The following is a 14527-nucleotide window of genomic DNA, read 5'->3' as shown; positions in this document are numbered from 1 at the left end:
ATGGGGTCGTACTCAAGGTCTGAATGGAGACCGGCCCGAAACTTCCGCCTCCGATTTTCTGCTTTCGGCCGAACCGTGTATATGTTTTCCCGCCAACTATGCTACGTCTCAAAAGACCATTTAGCCCATAAGCACACGTATACGCGTATTCGTGAATGAACTCATGAAAGCATTGTGCACATAGCAGGAACCCCTTTGTCTCAATATATTTCTTTCTCTACTTCCCCATCTCCTACAGCCGCTTTTCCCATTCCTTGCAGTCTCATTTCATGGGGTTGATGTTGAAGTCTTTTTCACCCCACTTCCTACGAACCGGATGCTTGCGGAGACTCGTTCGCCCGTCTGTCACATATGGCCTAACTCTGGACCATGCCCATGTGGCGCCCAATCCCAGTTTTCAGGTTGTTCAGATTGTCTGGCAAGGTCCGGTCAATGCAAAGACATTGTACTGTGTCGTTGTAATAATATGATTGCTTTGCGAAATATATTTCGCATCGACGGTACAGCAACTATGGTCATGACCGAAATTCATGATAATAAATCTGATAAGACTTATTAGCCGCCTATAACGATTCTAGCCTCGAGCCTCTTGTGGTTAGCAGTTTGTCTCGGTCTGCTCTCCGGTTGAACGAAGTTACAAGGTTTCTCTAGCTCCTGCGGACTCACTATGAGTCACATTTCAAGCGGAATACTCATTGTTCCCGGATCGGTGGATGGTAAGTGCTTGGAATCGGCACCGAGATTTCCGCCGAACATGACTAGCGGTTGAGGTGACCAAGTTCGAAATGCACCAAGTTTGAATATATAAAACAAAATTCATGGCTGAGTCTGGCGATAGACAATAGATTGGCGACTTTCAATCTCTCAGAATGTACTCCCACTTGACTCTCTCTCTCTACGATCTGACTCCTTTCTACGGACTACCATGAAAGCATTTCAATTCCTCGGTGCCGAAGGGGGTCTTGCCCTCCGAGAACTGCCAATCCCGACACCTGACCCCGGTCAGGCTTTGATCCGGGTCAAAGCTGCTGGGCTCTGCCACTCGGATACACACGTCTTACACGGCGGCGGTGGGGCTTGGATGTGTACCCTACCTGTCACCTTGGGCCACGAGATCGCTGGCGTGATAGCCTCATCAGGCGAAGAGTCGACCCCATCATCCTCGCCACCATTCAAAATTGGTGATCGAGTAGCTGTGGCATGCGTCGGTCATCCAATCCAAGAACGCAATTTCCAAGAAGCGCTCGGTGTGGGTTGCGACGGTGGGTACGCCGAATACGCAGTCGCGCCGCTCAAAAACCTTGTCAAGCTCCCAGATTCCGTGAGCTTCATCGATGCCGCCGTCGCCACCGACTCCATCGCGACAGCCTACCACGCCGTCGTAGCCGAGGGCTGCGTGTCCGAGTCGGCCACAGTCGCGGTGATTGGCCTAGGCGGTCTGGGTTTGAACGGCATCGCTATAGCTGCGCTGCGCGGCGCGAGGGTCTTTTGGAGTTGATATAAATACGGCCAAGTTCGAGCAGGCGCGCGCACTGGGCGCTGTCGATTGCGCCACGAGCTTGACTCAGTTCGCGGATGAGATCTTTGACGTGGTGCTGGACTTTGCAGGCGCGCAGCCCACAGTCGAGGCGGCCGTGGATACCGTTCGGCCTGGTGGTTGCGTGGTGCTGGTCGGGCTCGCGGCGCAGAAGGTCCAAATCACCACCACGTCCCTAGTCACGCAGAACGTGTCGCTAAGGGGTTCGACAAGTGCCAGCATACAGGAGTTTCGCGAGGTCTTGGATCTTCTGGCATCGGGTTCACTGAAGCCTTGTGTGCAAGAAATCCCATTTGAAGATATTCCTAAAGGGCTGGAGATGCTAGGACGGGGCGAGGTCAATGGTCGTCTCTATACCATTCCGTAGCATACTGCATACAAAATAATTTTCAAGAGCTGCAATTTGACGAATTTGACCACAGACCTTCCTTCATTCCACTCATGCCCTTAATCTTGATATATTTGCACAAAAGCTTTCAAGCATGGCCTTACTGTGATTTCATTCCTATTTGATAGTCTTCTTGGAAGACTTCTAAATCGGTTTCATTGCTTCCACTATGTTATTTGTGCTAGGTTATTGCAGAATTCCAGTTGAAAAGACGAAATCGACCTCACAATGTACTTGACTATACGAGAGTCTGACTCTATCATATCTGGAGCCAACGCTTATCATCTCTGGGCGAACTATTGTGCAAGAGGGTGTAGTCGATCCTGCCCAGGAGGCATCAGAGGCAGCAGTGTGAATTCATGTCCTATAATGTCTTGTAAATTTATAACAAAGGCTGTGGCCCGATTTAAATTCAACCAGCCAGACTTTGGACTCACTGGTTTAAGACTCGTCTAGAGCCACCTTATTCATGCTGGTACCACACGGATGCGGCTACCTGTCGGCCCACATGGAAATGCAATGTATCACAAGTTACCAGCCGACGCTGTTAACTGCATGGGTACGAAGGTATTGGAATTTCAATAGTGTTGTGCCAAGTAGCACAGCAATTCTGGAATCATGCGCTATAATTCATTGTGGTTGGATGGATGTTGAGCCACTGCTCAAACAGTCAATGAGGCTATTCCCCTTTTCGTTCTGAATAGGACCCCCGGATCCAGTGCCGAGAGCATTCCTTTGACCGAGCTCATCACAACACGATTCCAGCACCTTACCTATCATTCGGCATCCATCATATGGCGGGTTCCCCTTTTCTTTGCTTGTTTCAAATGAAATCATTCGACTGCGTTGTTCTCTGGGGCGAGGCGACGACAAAATTGGCAGCCCGACTTGCTAGGTATTGGCCGATAGGAGCAAATGTTGTTAATCTCTGGACATCCTAATCCACCAATACAAAGACCGCCGTGTAAGGATCCTCTTCGTTTTCGACATTCAACGACAACGGCGCCATCGCCACCGATAGCACGCCAAACCTTTGTAAATTGGCGCCTGATTACGACTGGCACTGGCGGCCTCAGATCAGGATACTCTCAACTGTTCAAAATTATCGCGACTTTTCAGAAAGCCACCATGTCTGTGCCGATCAGGCAGGAGGCTCCAAAGATGCTGGGTATCATGTGGACATTCCAGGTGATCGCATTCGCACTCGTCGGCCTTCGCCTGTATACTCGTCTGGTTGTGCTGCACAGTTATGGGATTGATGATCATTTCTTCAACTTTGCAGTTGTAAGCACATTGCTTTCTCATTCTTTGATTTACCCTGAAGATGCACCTATTTCCACCTTACAAAGTGTGGTTAGTGATCAGTGCACATCGAGGTCACGTATCAGACACCTGAATGCGAACGGCTGACGTTGATCTCGAGCGCACAGTTCTGGCTCTTTGTCTATGTCATACTCATGACTGTAGCAGCATGCTATGGTCTCGGCCAGACAATGACTGATCCGGCATCTTTCGCAACATCTCGCGCTCTATTGCTTGTCGCTGTCGGCCAGACCGTCACCGCCGCCGCCGTCATATCAATCAAGATATCTATCGCGTTTTTTCTGCTCCGTATCGTCGGCGTGAACACAGCCCACCGGGTAGCCATCATCGTTCCCGTGGCCCTCATGGTGCTGTCTGTCTTCGTTGCGGCTTGGCTCATCTGGTTCTCTTGTACACCCGTGAGCTACGTGTGGGACATCACAGTTCCCGGGGGCCATTGCGACCCTATCACACAGTTTTGGGCAGGCTTGGTATCTGGTGTGATGATCATCGTCGTCGAGCTTTGGTATGCTTCGTTCCCATGGTATCTGATACGGGGTTTACAGATGCCGAGGAGAGAGAAGATCTTGATAGGCACTAGCATGAGCGTCTCGTACATGTGAGTCACGTCAGGATGGCCGTTACTTGTTTGTGATTTTCCTGCTCGGACACTTCCGTACGATGATGTTTCAAAGTGATTTTGCTGACGTTGACAACCGTGTGGTGACAGCTCCGCCGTTTGCGGTGTATTCCGTCTCCTCAATCTACTGAAACTGGCAGATGCAGACGATAGTGACTTTCTGTGTGAGTTTAAACAAGCTTTATCTAAAATGCATCTCACTGACGTCGTGAATCGGATGATAGTGACCATCGTCGACATCCTGATCTGGCATGCTGCGGATGTTACTACTCAACTTCTCTGCATTGGAGTCACTGTCTGTCGGCCATTGTACAAAGACTGGCTCAACCGCGTTGCCGACCACATCGAAGGTGTCTCAAATCCGGCTACAGACACCAAGCAAGACTCAACGTATGGCGCCAGGAAAGCGCCCGATCTGATTGCGCTTCGCACAATTGGCGGAAGCGCCATGAAAGCCACGAGCGCCAGTGCCTCCTCGGACCACAAAAGAAGTAGCTTGGCACAGTCTTCGAGGAAGCCTAGCTCGACACCGAGGAGGAGTCTGGTATTCCAAAGTGATGCGACGAGCGAGGAGCCCACTCTAATCGCGGCAGAATCGTCCGAACCCGAAAAAACAATTGCGCCTGGGCAGCGACTCCATGTTTGACATGGTGCATATCAGCTGGGCACCTGATGACGTTTTTGTTTGGGCATCAGGCATGTGCTGTTCTTCGAGAAGGAGGAGAACAAAGGAGTGCCCGCCAAGATCCATGAAATGAGGCTGATATGCAGGGGGAACGCGTCATACTGGTGCACATATCCTTAACCGTTTCTCGGTTCCAACTCTAATTCTGACCACTCTAATCATCTCGTCCGCCGTCGGCGTCATGCCTTGAGTCGATACACCCGGATCTCTGGTGAAGAAATGCGCCGTTGAATTTTATCTAGTCCCGTGTCAGTCCTTGTCAACTAGTGTTAGCCAGTCTTTGTCATCCCTGAAATTATGCTCGCCCTAGTTACAACAACGAGGCTCCCTGGATTTGCATGATACGGCTGACAGGGAACACGTTGGACAGCGACTCCCAAGAACATGACGTGTTCGGCTAACAGCCAACACATGAAATTCAACATAGGTATATCCCTCCGCAGTCTTCCTGCGTTGGCATTAATTACGCCGAAAGGCGCATTATTAAAGATCTTATGTCGCGTGCAGCTCTTTCAAAAAAAGCAGTTGTTCCTTGTTTACCTTTCTTTTTTTTTGCGGACCGCCCTGAACGTGTCCACGGCTGCTCAGAATCTCGATTCCAGCCTTTACCCAGCAGCCACAACACGCAAACATGGCTGATGTTCATCCTGCTCAACCGGCCGACGCCCACCATGCGCAAGCTGAGGCAACACCGCAAGACGCGGCCCAGCAGCCAGCCAAATCGGCCACTCCTGCGGCCTCGTTTCTTGGCGACAATCTGATTCCCGACGCCGAGATGGTCTACGACCAGAAGCGCACCAGTGAGTCTTTCCCTCCGGCGAGATCATGTTCTCAACCAACAGGCTCTACCGACCCTGCAGGAAAATGCCAAAAGCCACCTCTGCGATGAACGGGTTCCAAGCGCATGAAAGAGCCGGCAGCTGACCTGAAGACAGTCAATGCTCCTCCTGAGGATATCTGGCCATGGCTCGTCCAGTGGGGCAAGGACCGCGGCGGCTGGTACCTCCCGGCCAAGGTGGAGAAGATCCTCCCAGAGAAGTTCCGCAGCGCGCCCACCATCGTGCCCAAGTGGCAGACTCTCAAGGTCGGCGACACAGTGCCCGACTATGGCTTGGGCAAGAAGGACTCGGACGGCCACAACATCGAGGTGGCGCTGGTCGAGAGCGACCGCGCCCTCGTCTACAAGGGCGAGCGCGCCGGCGTCAACTTCACCTGGGCGCTCCTCCTCGAGACGCCGGGCGGCGCCGCGGTGGGCAGCTCTGCTGACAGCACCGCGTCCGCCACGGAGACGGTGCTGCACCTGCGCTTCCGCGGCAAGTCGAACCAGACTGGGTGGAAGGCCAAGGTCGCTGTCCAGGTCGCTAAGGTCTCCGACGCGGTGATGGCCTCGGCCATCTTCCCTGGCATTGCTGATCGCGTCGAGCCGAAGCCGGAGAAAGCAAAGAAGGTGAAGGATGTGGCTTGATTGTTGCTTTGATTCAGGATTCAATGAGTGATACAACCCGTGTTCATGGATTTCAATTCTTGCGCTTTGACTATTTGCATCCAATACCACGATATCCGAGTTCTGCTTGCTAGTTCTCACTTTCACCTTCACTTTCGATGTCATCTTAGGTAGCCAAGGAAACAAAATCTTGTTCATTGCCCTTAACGAGCAAGTCTACTTGATACATGTTCGAATGTCACAACAAAGTGGCCCCCCAAATCAGTTGCCAGTAATTCCACCGCTGCACGAGATGTACTGTTTCCGAAGTCGGTCAGCAAGCAGTAAGAGATTTTTTGGGGCTGAGATATTGGATGCTATCGAGTGACAAAGTATCCTTACCTGGCCCGTAATCCATCGGCTCTTCTCCTGGACCAGCAGCAAAATCGTATCTGCAATATCGCTCGGATGACCAGGACGATCCTCAACCTTCGCCATTGGCGTCAACGCCTTGTCGAAGGCGTCCATAGCTTCGGGGGGCAGTATATCCGTGGTGGTGATTCCCGGGGCTACAGTATTCACTGTGATGTTCTTCCCATTCTTGCCAAGCTAGATATCGATTTCAGTCGAAGCCTCAGACGTGTGTGGACTAAGAAACAAGCCTAATGGTGCTGAACTCACCTCAGCTGCCACAGCAAAAGTGATTTGATCCATGGCAGCCTTGCCTCCACCGTAGAGCGCCACGCCGTCGAGGGTAATTGGCTTGGACGCCACGGAAGAGATGTTGATGATGCGGCCGAATCGGGGCATGTGTGGCACCGTGGCCTGCATCAGAAGGATGGGCCCACGGACAGACGTCGCGAAGGTGGCATCGATCTCTTCCGGGGTAACTTTCATCAAGTTCGGCCCACCGTAAACCGCTCCAGCGTTATTGACTGAGGGACGGAGAACGAGTCAGTAAGTGCCGTATAATGTGGGGAACTTGGTTCAGGCTGATTCGAAACAGCATCCAGGAGATAGAATACGCACTCAGGATGTCAATCTTGTCCGTGTTGAAGCCCTTCAACGTCGCCTCAACGAGCTTCTTGGCTTCCTCGGGCTTGGTCACGTCCGCGCGGACGGCGATGGCCTTACCGCCGGCCTCTTCAATGCTCTTGATGACATTGGCGGCCCTCGGAGCCGTGGCCTCAGACACATAGTTGATCGTGACTGAGGCTCCATTCCGAGCAAGAGCTATAGCAGTGGCTGCACCAATTCCGGTCTCGCGGCCTGAGCCGGTGATGATGGCCACCTTGCCTTCGAGAGAGAGTGTGTCGACCATTTTGGGCGGTATTTGCTGTACTGTGGGTAATGACCTCGCTGGAAAAGTTGTCTGGGCAATCAAAATAGAGTTGATCAAGGTATGCACGTATAGTCTAATATTTCAATACAGATGGCAGCCTGGCTCAATTATGGGGTTTGATATTTTCTATTTTGTGGTCCCTCCCCTCTTTTATATCGACGGTCACGATGATGTACTGCGTGCAGCCCCACCATCTCGGGAATCGCATGCGCTGTGTCGCTTACTGACCACATCGTTTCGTTGAACGGGAACATTCGTGATACTGAAGCCGATAAGAATTACAAATGCATGTGAGCATGAGCACGATCCCCTTCAGGTCTGACTGAATAAGCCACCTATTACAAATTGCACCTGGCAAACAGACTACGATGCCCGGCAGCACAAAATTCCCACGTATTTACAAAATCAGTGACGCCTCTTCGGATTGATCCTAGTTTATCCGAGTGTAAGAGGTCCCGTTTGGAATCATTGTAAATCAGGATTCGAATGGACGCCAATCAAACCCTTTTCCACAGCCAACAATACGCCGACCCTAAGCTTACCCTCCATCCCATACTTCTTGAAGCGAATCTATGGACGAGGGTGGAGGAGTTGAATATCATTGCTAAGCAAGGGTAAAGAGGACCTCCAGCCACCGCCAATGCTCTTGGCCTTGATACTGCCGGCACTAGGAACAGAGAATTTCGTACTCCACTGATGCTAGTAAATCAAACACAATTTTCATTGTGTGTCTAAATCAAAGTCAATTCCGGTTTAGAAGCAAGAATATGTCCTATGTGCTAGCACGCTGAAATAGAACATATTTCCGTGTCCAAAATAGCTGCTACGTGATTGAAAAGCTTTCTTACTGACCCTCTCGGTCGATCATGTCTATTGCCTCCCCCTGCATCAAACCAACTAAATTGCACTCTACATACGAGCTCTACACCTGCACATTATCTCGGAAAGTCGAGGATCTGGGAATCTTGTGAGCTGTACATTTACGCATGTGAAACATTAGTTTGTATTAGAAATAGAGCCTCCCTAATTCACGTTTTCATCACCCCCTCCATCTATTCACGCCGGGCGTTCGGGTTGAGCATGTACTCATACTCGTCGCCCGTGTACGGCAACTCTTCTTTGGCCTTGAACATTCCTTGGCCATGAAGCCCGCGGTCCAGCTCCCGAGCCGCAAGCCTAGATCGCCTGATCTGCTTGAGCCGGTAGGCATTGTACCGCTCCTCCGCGATGGCAGCGAAAAGGTATTTGGGATGCACGATAAGCGCCTGCGCACCCTTCTGCCCGAAACCAAAGGACGTCACCGAGAACGCCTTCATGTCCTCCCCGCGCAGCGTAATCTTCTCGTTGGTCAGGAGCAGCTGCTCGAAGTCCTCGAGCTTCTTGTCTATGTCGTCCGCGTTGCGGTTGCCCGGAATGACGCCCGCATGCATGGCCTGCAACCCGCCGTTTATGGCGTACGCTCCAGACGCGCCCAGTCCGTGGCCGATGACGGACTTTTGCGCGATGGTGAAGAGCGGGTTGCCGGCGCGGCGGCCCAGGTGCCGCATCTGGTGGTCCAGCGTCGCGGCCTCGTTGACGTCGTTGAGCTTGGTCGCTGTCCCATGCAGACTGGCGAATGTGATGTCGTCGACGGTCAGGCCAAAGACCGACAGCGAGCCCGCGATTGGCGAGATGCTGGGGTTGCTCTTCCAGTAGTCCTGACCAAGTGCGCGGCGGACGGCCTTCTTCTCGAGCTCGGCGGCTGATTTGAGGCTCTGGATGCATCCGTCGGTGTCCTCAGCTGTGAGTGTGCCGTCGGCAGCACCAACCGCATCGACTTGCGCTCTGCTTCGGAACTCAATGTCATTCACTGCCGCCTTGACCAGTTTGGATCGGAGGGCTGGGTTCATCAGGCCCTTTGCGCCTGCGCTCAGAGTGCTCGGTTGCTTGGCCGCAGTGAGAATACCGCGACCGGGTGCTGGGGCTGATCTGCCCAGCTTGTCGGATGCCATGTGAGTCATGGCAACGATGCCATAGATCGGGAGGCCCATTTCCAGAGCCAGTGAGGCACTAGTAAGCACCTGGATGCCTATACCTTCGCCCAGGACGAACCCACTACGCGTCGTGGTGAAGGGCCTTGACATCTCCTTAGGTGCTCTTCCACACTGCTCATCATGAGCTGCGTCTATGATGGCGTTGATCTCGCCAAACTCATAGTAAATCGGCCTGGTGAAGACGTCGTAGCCTCCGGCAAGGCACACCTTGGTCTTGCCGCCGCTGATTAGCTCACACGCCGTGTCGAGTGACTCCAACGAAGTTGCACAGGTTCCCGCACCCGTTTTAAGCGGACCGGACGCTGAAAGCAGAAGCAGATTCAGCCATGCGGCCGCAGTGCCGACAAAAGCCTCCGACAGGTTGTCGTTCGGGACCTCTCTGCCCAGCAGCCGATGCTCGTGCATCCTCTGGAAGGCCGGCAGACCACCTGCACCTGAGCCAATACAGTTTCCAACCTCGGAGACGTGGATGTAACGGTACAGCTCGTAAACGTCCGTAATTCCGGCGCTCAGGAATGCTTCGACAGCGCACACCAAAGCAAACAGGCCAGGACGATCGGTCTGCGCCGATACCTCCTGAGGAATGCCGTACCGTGCAGCGTCCCACCCCTGTGGGACTTGGGCACCCACAAAGTAGGCTGTGTTCATCGCCTTGGGAACGAAGATGGTCGCACCACTACGAATGCGCACCGACGCAGACGAGCCATCGTCGCTCAACACCTCTATAGCGTCTCCGTGGCGCCTCTTGAGGTCCTCCGCCGCCTGGGACGAACAGTCGAAGGGTGGGAGGTCCTCTTGCGTGCCGACTTCGTGGAGCATATCCCGGAGCCGCGGGTCTGGGTTGCTCCACTCGTCAGTCTCCAGGATGCGGATGCCGGTGTGCTCGCGGATGCGCGCCTCGAATTTGGCCTTCACGTCCAGGTCCTTGATGGGGGAGCCAGATTCGATCTCAACCCATCCCGGGCCCGCGTCGGTTCCGTTGTGGAGGCGGCGTCGCTCGTACTTGATGAAACCCATCATCCACGCGAGCTCGATGCAGCCCTCGATAGAGAACTCGCCCTCGGCCTCCAGCTCCCATCTTGTCCGGGAGCTACCGGCCGAGCCCAGCTCTCCGAATCCCGTGATCACGACCATTGAGTCTAGATCGTAGAGGTCCTTCAGGTCAGATGCGTTGCGAGGAATGGCATCTTTGTAACTCTCAGGGAGGGCAGGGAATGAGTTGTGCATCTTCGCCCGTGTCTCCGACGGCATCAAAGTCTGGGTCCTCCTGGAGCGACTGTTAAGGACATTCTCGTCGTGGTCTGCCTCCTGCTTCAGCTGCTTCCGGACAACCACCTTGTCTTGGATGGAAGCACGGATGGAGGAAATCTGGCTGCCCATGTTGGGGACTGCTCCGAGGCCGCCCGTGAAGTCGCACAGGACGGGCTCCATGATGCAAGCCTCGGTCAGGTCGGGTGTCATGACGAGTGCCAGCAACGTAGCCATCTCCTCCGCTGAAAAGGTTCTGGCACCGAGTTTCTCAATGCTCTCGGCAAAGACGTCGTTGGTCGTCATCAGCCCGGTGCCTCTGGCCCATCCCATCCTCACGCCACAGATAGTCAAGGTGTCACCCCAAGGCTCAGAGGCGGCCTTGTTGAGAAGCGCTTCCAGAGCGAGCTTAGACTCAGCGTACAGCCCATCATTACCGTATTGACCGTGATTCGGCGACAAGGGGACTAGAACCTGGGTCGAGTGGTTGAGAACGTGGCGGCGCCGTTTGGAAGCTACAATACTACCCATCAGGCGGAGAGTGTTGGTAAGCATGATGCGAAGCGCGAGTTCGGACACTGAGTCGACGTCCTCAAGATTCTTTCCATTTGTGGAAATTGCGGCAAAGGGGACCAGGTGGTCGATTTCCCAGCCGAGGGTGTCGTTGATATAGCTGACCATGTTGTTGATATCCTGAACACTCCCTTGGTTAAAAGGCAGCAGGACTAGCTCAGCCCCTGGCTTCGCAGACTTTGCATACATCTGGGAAATGACTTTCCTGTTCTCAGGCGTAAGGCGACCTGTGCACAGAGCCACACGGCTGCCCGCTTGAAGCAGTAAGCGTGCAAGCATGAAGCCAATAGATCGCTGCCCGGCCCCAATGATCAGGGTTGTGCCTTCGACCGGGAGGGCCTTCTCAATTCCCAGGTGTCGTTCGGCCTCGTGCAGCTGGCTTGTTAGGTTGGGGTTGGTTTCCCATTCGCCAGCTTTGCCCTTCGTGAGAAGTCGGACCGGCCATAGTCCACCGGAGACTAATGATCCGGAAGTGTCTTCGCCGCTGTCGGATGTGGGGACAGACTGGAAAGAATCCCATGAGCTGTTTTGCTCGGATACCAAAGGTTTGTTGCTCAAGCTCATGGCCTCAGCCGGCACTTCTCGATAGATAATTTCTCCTTCCTCGGTGATCTTGGTCTTGGGGATAGTCTTGCGGCTGGGCGCGACGTATGACTGTAGATTTGTGGCAGACAGGGGTTCATCGTCCCTAAGAATGTCTCGGAGTAGCAGAAGACAGCACTGGGACGTCTTGGAGTCGCTTTCCTTCTCCCATTTTTCCAGCAGGAAGTGAGCGCATTGGAGGAGCCTGTCAGTCCGTCGTTCCCGCAAACGTTCGCATTGAGCCTGGATCCAAAGTTGAAGGTCTTCCTCAGGCATGGTCCCGACACGCGTGATGACCCCAGACAAGGTGACGTAAAGGTCTTGAACAGCCCAGTTCCATCCAGATTGATACCTATAGACCATTTCGGGACGGAAATAGGATTTCGTGCCAGAGATGAACTCGGCCCCGAGTTCATCGGCCAGGTGCTTGGCTACCTCGGCGTCGTCGGCGGAAGGGGCCTCGGTGTCCTGCGATTGGTCTTCGGATGAGGATTTGAAATGTTTTGACATCAGCGCTGCCAGATCTGAAGCGAACTTGGCGAGCTGTGGGCTGTTTACCTGTTCCGTTTGGGAACCAGGCTGAGCCGCGCCTTGTTGTTGGACGGGCGCTTCCACACGTTGCAGGCCGCGTGCGCGCAGGAAAGAGTCCGCCCATTGCTGCACTTTCTTCCATGATTCTTGTTCGTCAGCGAGCCTTGACGCAATTTCGTCAAAGTTCGCCGTCAAGAAAAACGAGTCCTGGTGGCCTTGTTTCAGCCCGTATGAGTTTCGAAGGCGAGCACGCAACTTGGATACTGATATTGATGGGGCAAGCTTTGCCGAAACTCTTTTGGTCAACCATTCACCCAGGAAAGTGCCGAGCTTGCCCGAATATGTCCTCTGCAGATCTTGGCATAGTTCTGTAATCGGTGTGGTCTCCACGGCTTCGGGAACCTGTCCGAATTCTGCCGTGAGGTTGCCGACAATCTCATTCTGCAGGGCAGATCTCCCTGATCGGTGAGTTGGAGTCAGCCAAATCTCATTCGACAACGCAACATTTGGTACGGGCTGATACTAAACTCACCCTTGGCAAGAAACTTGATAGATTGGGTGACATCGACGCCGTCCCGGGCGATCTTCAGTCCAGCAGCAACCATCGTCACCACGGCCTCTGCAGCGGTAGGAGGCACGTCTTCAATTTCTGCTACACTGGCAGCTTGGACCACTGGAGCCGCAACTGCAACCGGCTCTGGTGCCGCTTGTGGTGCCGCGCTGTCCGTCAGGACATCGGCAGAGATCTCTTCCTCTTCAACCTCAGGCTCAGGCTCGGATGCTTTCCGGATCGCCTCTAGCTCGTCTGCATAGGTCAGACACTGGGGGAGCTCCTGGTCACCATTGACATCGCCGTTTTGGGCCATGGTCTTTTTCATCATCGTGCTTAAAGTGTTTGACGGCCCAATCTCGACATAGCGTTGGTGCTGCTTTTGCATGCTCAGCAGTGAGTCTTGAGTGGCGATCCTACAATAGCTCATTAGCAACATACCCCAAGTGCCGCGACTTGGTATAGAAAGCCTACCATTGGACTGGTGAGGAAAGTTGGTGCCTGGTGCAGAAGTCAGTATGATGCTACATTTGAGGTACCCTAATGCATGGCAATGGAGACGTACTCTAGTAGGGCAAGCACCATTTCATATGCCACCTTGTTGTCCATTTGGCCTCTTTCCTGTGTTACTTCCGTAGCCATGCTCACGAAGTTATCACCGAAACGATTACGGTGAAGCTTTGGTCCCGTGAAAAATCAATTTGACAGAGTTTGCGTATGCGAGACACAAAAGAAGGTAACTATTTGATGTGCCTGCCGTCAAGCTCGTTGCGTTTCAAAGTACTTGGTCTTTTCAGACTATCATGAAGTATTTCATTTCACGATTGTATTTTCACGACTACTTTTACACAGTTCTCGCATTGCTTGGTACCACCAAAGTTGTCAATATCTGCTGCCACTTGGCATGTGGTGGTTCCGAACGTGTGGTAGTTCCACCCAGGAATGGCATGTGCTGCATGCAGGGATAAGGTGCATAGGCGAGAATGGTGGTACCACCTCAGGAAACGCATGTAGTGGTGCCACATTCTACAATTGTTGCCCAGAGCCAACCATATCCTGCAACACAGAGAAAGAAATGTACTGAGAAACTGACTCGCGCTATCCCTCAATTCGAAATGCTGGAGACTGTTAGGGCTCTCAAGACTTTCCCGCTCGTTGTGAATAGCCTCGTAAATCAGCTCAAAGCAGCGAACTGTATTGATGATCTAGATTCAAGTAACAAGGTCAATAGCAATACATTGAGTCTCGTCGAAAGTCCGTTTGGAAGTGACTATTGACACTACTAATACCCAGGCGATTTCAATTGTTCGGAGACAGGGAGCCAGATCCTCAAAAAAAATAAATAAATAAGAAATCATCCTCAAACAAAATGTTGAAGCTATTGTAGATTTTTTAAATGGTTCTTCATCATGATGAGCTCGAAAAAACCGAGATTCCCGGCCTAGTCGAATGAGTAATGCAAGCGAAAGAGAACGACTAAAGATTATTTTTAATTATGTCATAGAGAATGGATTTTATATCTTCACTTCATTGATATTATGCATATCCTCAAAACCGATAAAGTCCAAAGAGTACTTGGCAGGTCGCAGGTATGTACTTTCTTCAACCTGCAACCTCGTCCTAGAGCCGGATGATGATAGTAGCTGGTTTTGAATCCATTTCCGGATCCTGGTGCCACATACAATAACAATTT

The 14527-nt window shown here is 52.6% G+C and overlaps 5 protein-coding genes across 5 annotated transcripts; 3 read left to right on the top strand and 2 right to left on the bottom strand.

Moving 5' to 3' along the window:
• Positions 1-925: 925 nt before the first annotated feature.
• J7T55_002612 (uncharacterized protein) lies at positions 926-1904 on the top strand (the record flags this gene model as incomplete). The annotated part of the gene is made up of 2 exons (XM_053137702.1): positions 926-1483; positions 1569-1904. 2 exons carry the CDS (start codon positions 926-928, stop codon positions 1902-1904), a joined length of 894 nt encoding a protein of 297 aa, XP_052998481.1.
• A 1149-nt stretch (positions 1905-3053) lies between these two features.
• On the top strand, positions 3054-4513 carry J7T55_002611 (uncharacterized protein; the record flags this gene model as incomplete). The annotated part of the gene is made up of 4 exons (XM_053137701.1): positions 3054-3209; positions 3356-3846; positions 3958-4031; positions 4092-4513. The coding sequence occupies 4 exons, from the start codon at positions 3054-3056 to the stop codon at positions 4511-4513; spliced, it is 1143 nt and encodes a 380-aa protein (XP_052998480.1).
• Positions 4514-5183: 670 nt separating this feature from the next.
• Positions 5184-6017, top strand: J7T55_002610 (uncharacterized protein; the record flags this gene model as incomplete). Its single annotated transcript, XM_053137700.1, has 2 exons — positions 5184-5352; positions 5488-6017. The coding sequence occupies 2 exons, from the start codon at positions 5184-5186 to the stop codon at positions 6015-6017; spliced, it is 699 nt and encodes a 232-aa protein (XP_052998479.1).
• Positions 6018-6257: 240 nt separating this feature from the next.
• J7T55_002609 (short chain type) lies at positions 6258-7296 on the bottom strand (the record flags this gene model as incomplete). The annotated part of the gene is made up of 4 exons (XM_053137699.1): positions 6258-6293; positions 6378-6584; positions 6657-6910; positions 7005-7296. 4 exons carry the CDS (start codon positions 7294-7296, stop codon positions 6258-6260), a joined length of 789 nt encoding a protein of 262 aa, XP_052998478.1.
• Positions 7297-8369: 1073 nt separating this feature from the next.
• On the bottom strand, positions 8370-13443 carry J7T55_002608 (fatty acid synthase subunit alpha; the record flags this gene model as incomplete). Its single annotated transcript, XM_053137698.1, has 4 exons — positions 8370-12742; positions 12817-13250; positions 13309-13335; positions 13400-13443. 4 exons carry the CDS (start codon positions 13441-13443, stop codon positions 8370-8372), a joined length of 4878 nt encoding a protein of 1625 aa, XP_052998477.1.
• Between the last annotated feature and the right edge of the window lie 1084 nt (positions 13444-14527).

Source organism: Diaporthe amygdali (genome assembly GCF_026229845.1).
Source record: "Diaporthe amygdali strain CAA958 chromosome Unknown NODE_3_length_2959817_cov_65_330692, whole genome shotgun sequence".
NCBI lineage: Eukaryota > Fungi > Ascomycota > Sordariomycetes > Diaporthales > Diaporthaceae > Diaporthe > Diaporthe amygdali.
Note: the sequence above shows the minus strand (reverse complement) of the source record. Positions and strands in the feature narration are given on the sequence as shown.